General features: G+C 56.5%; 1 protein-coding gene across 1 annotated transcript; it reads right to left on the bottom strand.

Moving 5' to 3' along the window:
* Positions 1–264: 264 nt before the first annotated feature.
* LOC311328947 (uncharacterized protein) lies at positions 265–1,416 on the bottom strand (the record flags this gene model as incomplete). The annotated part of the gene is made up of 1 exon (XM_084462840.1): positions 265–1,416. A coding segment is annotated over one exon (1,152 nt), but the record flags the coding sequence as incomplete, so codon positions are not given.
* Positions 1,417–5,831: the final 4,415 nt, after the last annotated feature.

Consider the following 5,831-nt stretch of genomic DNA (forward strand, 5'->3'; position numbering starts at 1 on the left):
TGGAATCTCGCCCTTGATAACCGATTTCCACAACGGGAGGGGGGATGAACCGAATAGCTTTTGTGTTTAAAACACATCGGGTATAGGTTAAACACTGAACAGGGGAGAAAGACCGGGATACCGGAGGGGGGGCGCGCGGATGCGTCCTGATGTCTGCCCGTTACCGTAGGCCCACATGATCATTAATTCATAGGGATATGGAGGGGGGGGGGTGTTGTAGCGCCGCGCGTCATGTAACGGGACGTGTCGGAAATATTAAGTTACCTGTTTGACGGCGCGTTCCTCCTGCAGTGCGCTCTTCAGCGGCTTGGCCACCGTCTCCACCGTCGCCCTCAGCGGGAGAGCGATGTTCCCGCAGCGGGTCCTGCGCAGGCGGCCCCTCGCCAACTCGCGCTCCAGGACCCCCTTGACTTTACCGCGGGTCAGCTTGTCCTCGGGAAGAAGCCGCTCCTGGCTGCTCAGGTAGCCCAGGATCTCTTTCAAGCCGAGCGGCTTGTGCCCCTTGGCCGCCGCGCTGGAGCTCCGGCTCCTCTCGGCCAGGCTGCGGACGGAGGCGACCAGCCTGTCGCCCAGATCCGAGTTGTCTCCTCCTCCTCCTCCTCCTCCTCCTCCTCCTCCTCCCACTCGGAGTTTGGGCTTGAGCGCCGTCGGTTGTTTCGGTCGAAGGAGGTGGCTGTTGCTCTCGGCGCAAGTTTCGCTCTCTCTCTCGGCTCCGTCGCCGCCTTGCGTCCCCGCGGTCGAACCCGCCGGCTGCCCTCCTCCGTCCGCGGCCACCTCGGCTGTGCCCGGAGCACCGCTGGCATCGCGGACCGGGGAGCAGCCGGTACCGAATCTCTCGTCTCTCGATGCACTTGCTTTCTCCGCACAGCCGCTCCCGGCCGCGCAGCGCGTTGCGCCACAACCGAGGCAGCCGTTTCCGCTAGTCGAGGAGGAGGAGGAGGAGGGGGATGCCTTTCGTTTGCTCTCGTGGAGGGTGGTGGCCGGCGTTTGGGCCCGGGGGTCATGATGGGACGGACTGGGCTCCGAGTCCTCCTTGTCCCCGCTCTCCTCCTCGTCCTCCTCCGGGTCGGAGAAGCTGTGCGCGCTGTCTCCGTGGTTGTTGTTGAGCCCGGCGTGTTTGCCTCCTCGCTCCCTCGCCGCCTCGCCGCCGCCGCCACCGGGCGTCAACTCACTCTTCTTTCGGCTTTTTCGCTGCACCTTCGCCGCGTTCCGGTAGGAAATCGATCCTTTGTAGCTAACTTTGAGCACGGTCTGGTCCTGGATCAGTTTGTCCAGTTCCGCCCGGGTTCGGTTCGGGTCTGACCCGTGTCGCCTCCGGACCATTCGACAGATCCTCTCGAGGTCCGGACGGGCTTTCCTGGAGCGCAGGGAATCGATGGTCTCCAGGATCCAGTCTCGGTACTTGGATTCGGCCATGGTTCGCCAACCGGCTCCGTTGGGTTTGGGTCGAGTGCGTCTTTTTTCTCTTGTTTCCGAAGTGAGCGACGCTGGTATCGCTCCGGTTGGAGAACGGGAACGGAAGGCTCGCTGTGCGCCTGCGTTGGGCCACATTGTGCGCTTAAGGTGGACGGACGGAGATGGCGCCCCCCTTGGCTTCCACGGTCACCGCACGGACGCGGAGAACATTTAAGGTGGAAATTCCTGGTTTGACGCATCTTATACCCCGATGCGCTCTTTGTTCACAATCCGGCGTCAGCCTATCTCTAGAATAACATCGATTTAATCTTCGAAACCTCACCAGTGTCACAAAACATGTGCACATCCAATCTTAAGATACTATGATTTAGGTAACGGCCATTTTAATGAACATGATTATGCACGTAGCCACAACAGATGGTTTGATGAGGTTGATGGATTTCTGACCCCTGGGATAAAGCCTCGCGTGCCTGCCTCCAATATCCAGATGTGTTTAGAATAATATAAACTATTATATCCCTTCCTTCCTCCAAGATAAACAACGCGATAACCGTCTTCTGCCATTAAGCCAATATCTCCAACCACACGAGGTCGATTCCACATGACAGTTTCTAGCTGCGTCGAGCATGAACAAAAAGAACGCGCAGGAGAACTTTAACAAGGAAAACTTTATTGGAATGATACTCATGTTGCAAAATATGACACTGTTTTTTGTTGTGTGTTTTCTCGTCGTGGTATATTGTGTCCTCTAATGCTTCCCTTTGCAGTGCCGAGAGGGGCTCTCTTAGTTAAAGACTGCGTCTCGTTTCCCTAAAAAGTGCGACAGTATGTACCAGCATTGTGCTCGCATCGAGAGGAAGTATCATCATTGCAAAATACATTTGGGAGACTCGAAGAGAATAAAACTTGAACTTCAAACATTTGTACATGATGTGTATGAAATGAAAGAGATACAGGATATGGAATCTTATTTGTACAAGTATAATATCAGTATAATAATAATAATAATACGGAAATAAGACAAATCATATTCATAATTTAAATGAATTTTAAATAGCTGAAACAGGAATGTAAACACCAATGGCTGTAATGACAGGTGTTTTGTAGAAGTCAGTCTCACTAACCCTCTCTACACCCCCCCCCCCCGGCTAGACGCTCAACCTCTCGTCCCCCCTCCCTGCTCGTCTGCCTGTCTCACTCCATGCATCTGTCTGTCTGTCGAACCCTAACCTCTCTTCACCTCCCTCGGCTAGGTTGAACCCTAACCTCTCACCACCCCCCTCCCTCAACCTCTCCCTCCCTCCCTCGCTGCTTGTCTGCCTGTCTGTCTGTCTGCCACTCCACGCATATCTCTCTGTCTGCCTGCCTGTCTGCCTGTCTGTCTGTCTGTCTGTCTGTCTGTCCTCTCTAAGAGGAGGAGGGGAAGGGGGGGGCGGTCACCAGGCTGCTCTGTATACAGGAGGTGTGACCTGTGACCTTTGGTTCCAGGTGAGGACGTAACATGAGGCAGAGGGGTGAACAGTACCCAGGGTTCCGTGACGGGACGCGCCGACTGCCGGTAACCAGTAGCAACACGTCGGGCCGGGTGGGTAGTTAAGCACATGTACTGTTGCACGTCGTTTATCCTCAATACGGAAGATACTGCTGCTCTGGTCTGGTCTAGGGTCTGGTCTAGGGTCTGGTCTAGGGTCTGGTCTGGTCTAGGGTCTGGTCTGGTCTAGGGTCTGGTCTGGTCTAGGGTCTGGTCTAGGGTCTGGTCTGGTCTAGGGTCTGGTCTAGGGTCTGGTCTGGTCTAGGGTCTGGTCTGGTCTAGGGTCTGGTCTAGGGTCTGGTCTGGTCTGGTCTAGGGTTTGGTCTGGTCTAGGGTCTGGTCTGGTCTAGGGTCTGGTCTAGGGTCTGGTCTGGGGTCTGGTCTAGGGTCTGGTCTGGTCTAGGGTCTGGTCTAGGGTCTGGTCTGGTCTGGTCTAGGGTCTGGTCTAGGGTCTGGTCTAGGGTCTGGTCTGGTCTAGGGTCTGGTCTGGTCTAGGGTCTGGTCTGGTCTAGGGTCTGGTCTGGTCTAGGGTCTGGTCTGGTCTGGTCTAGGGTCTGGTCTGGTCTGGTCTAGGGTCTGGTCTAGGGTCTGGTCTGGTCTGGTCTGGTCTGGTCTGGTCTAGGGTCTGGTCTAGGGTCTGGTCTGGTCTAGGGTCTGGTCTGGTCTAGGGTCTGGTCTGGTCTGGTCTAGGGTCTGGTCTAGGGTCTGGTCTGGTCTGGTCTGGTCTGGTCTGGTCTGGTCTGGTCTGGGGTCTGGTCTGGTCTAGGGTCTGGTCTGGTCTAGGGTCTGGTCTAGGGTCTGGTCTGGTCTAGGGTCTGGTCTAGGGTCTGGTCTAGGGTCTGGTCTGGTCTGGTCTAGTCTGGTCTGGTCTAGGGTCTGGTCTGGTCTAGGGTCTGGTCTGGTCTAGGGTCTGGTCTGGTCTGGTCTGGTCTAGGGTCTGGTCTAGGGTCTGGTCTAGGGTCTGGTCTAGGGTCTGGTCTAGGGTCTGGTCTGGTCTAGGGTCTGGTCTGGTCTGGTCTAGGGTCTGGTCTGGTCTGGTCTAGGGTCTGGTCTGGTCTAGGGTCTGGTCTGGTCTAGGGTCTGGTCTAGTCTGGTCTGGTCTAGGGTCTGGTCTGGTCTGGTCTAGGGTCTGGTCTAGGGTCTGGTCTAGTCTGGTCTGGTCTAGGGTCTGGTCTGGTCTAGGGTCTGGTCTGGTCTGGTCTAGGGTCTGGTCTGGTCTGGTCTGGTCTGGTCTGGTCTAGGGTCTGGTCTAGGGTCTGGTCTGGTCTAGGGTCTGGTCTGGTCTAGGGTCTGGTCTGGTCTAGGGTCTGGTCTAGGGTCTGGTCTGGTCTAGGGTCTGGTCTGGTCTAGGGTCTGGTCTAGTCTGGTCTGGTCTAGGGTCTGGTCTAGGGTCTGGTCTGGTCTAGGGTCTGGTCTAGGGTCTGGTCTGGTCTAGGGTCTGGTCTAGGGTCTGGTCTGGTCTAGGGTCTGGTCTGGTCTGGTCTAGGGTCTGGTCTGGTCTGGTCTAGGGTCTGGTCTGGTCTAGGGTCTGGTCTGGTCTAGGGTCTGGTCTGGTCTAGGGTCTGGTCTGGTCTAGGGTCTGGTCTAGGGTCTGGTCTGGTCTAGGGTCTGGTCTAGGGTCTGGTCTAGGGTCTGGTCTGGTCTAGGGTCTGGTCTGGTCTGGTCTAGGGTCTGGTCTGGTCTAGGGTCTGGTCTGGTCTAGGGTCTGGTCTAGGGTCTGGTCTGGTCTGGTCTAGTCTGGTCTGGTCTAGGGTCTGGTCTGGTCTAGGGTCTGGTCTGGTCTAGGGTCTGGTCTAGGGTCTGGTCTGGTCTAGGGTCTGGTCTAGGGTCTGGTCTAGGGTCTGGTCTGGGGTCTGGTCTGGTCTAGGGTCTGGTCTGGTCTAGGGTCTGGTCTGGTCTGGTCTAGGGTCTGGTCTAGGGTCTGGTCTAGGGTCTGGTCTGGTCTAGGGTCTGGTCTAGGGTCTGGTCTGGTCTAGGGTCTGGTCTAGGGTCTGGTCTAGTCTGGTCTGGTCTAGGGTCTGGTCTAGTCTGGTCTGGTCTAGGGTCTGGTCTGGTCTGGTCTAGGGTCTGGTCTAGTCTGGTCTGGTCTAGGGTCTGGTCTGGTCTGGTCTAGGGTCTGGTCTGGTCTGGTCTGGTCTAGGGTCTGGTCTAGGGTCTGGTCTGGTCTAGGGTCTGGTCTGGTCTGGTCTGGTCTGGTCTGGTCTAGGGTCTGGTCTAGGGTCTGGTCTAGTCTGGTCTAGGGTCTGGTCTAGTCTGGTCTGGTCTAGGGTCTGGTCTGGTCTAGGGTCTGGTCTGGTCTGGTCTAGGGTCTGGTCTGGTCTAGGGTCTGGTCTAGGGTCTGGTCTAGTCTGGTCTGGTCTAGGGTCTGGTCTGGTCTGGTCTAGGGTCTGGTCTGGTCTAGGGTCTGGTTAGGTAGGCGTTTAAGCCTCCGGTGCCTCAAATCTCCTCATACGCGGCATAACGAACTACAATCCCCAGAGGCACCTCTCAAGCTAGCCGCCGCGCGCCAGTCTGGGACTCGTAGTTCGGCACGCTGGACCAGATCTGCGGAGTGAAGGGAGAACGACTGCCAGGACTGAGACTCGGCCCAAGAAGGGAAGGGACCGTAAAGCCGGGAGAGGGCTGGTCTACGCCCACAGAACAACCCACACACCCCTTCCTCCACTCATCCGTCCGTTCAATGGTCATCCATCCATCATCCGTTCACCCGTCCATCCTCCATTCACTCAGTCACACGGACAAAAGACGAGAATAAATAAGAGATAAGACAGGAAAAAAAACAAACAAACCCGAATGTAACAGAAGAAGCAACACTGCTGGTTACGGGACTCCTCATCCTTTTTTTCCTCATCCCTCTTTCTCTACCTCCTCCCCCCCACCCCCG

This window comes from Borostomias antarcticus (genome assembly GCF_949987555.1).
Source record: "Borostomias antarcticus genome assembly, contig: scaffold_1248, whole genome shotgun sequence".
Lineage (NCBI taxonomy): Eukaryota > Metazoa > Chordata > Actinopteri > Stomiiformes > Stomiidae > Borostomias > Borostomias antarcticus.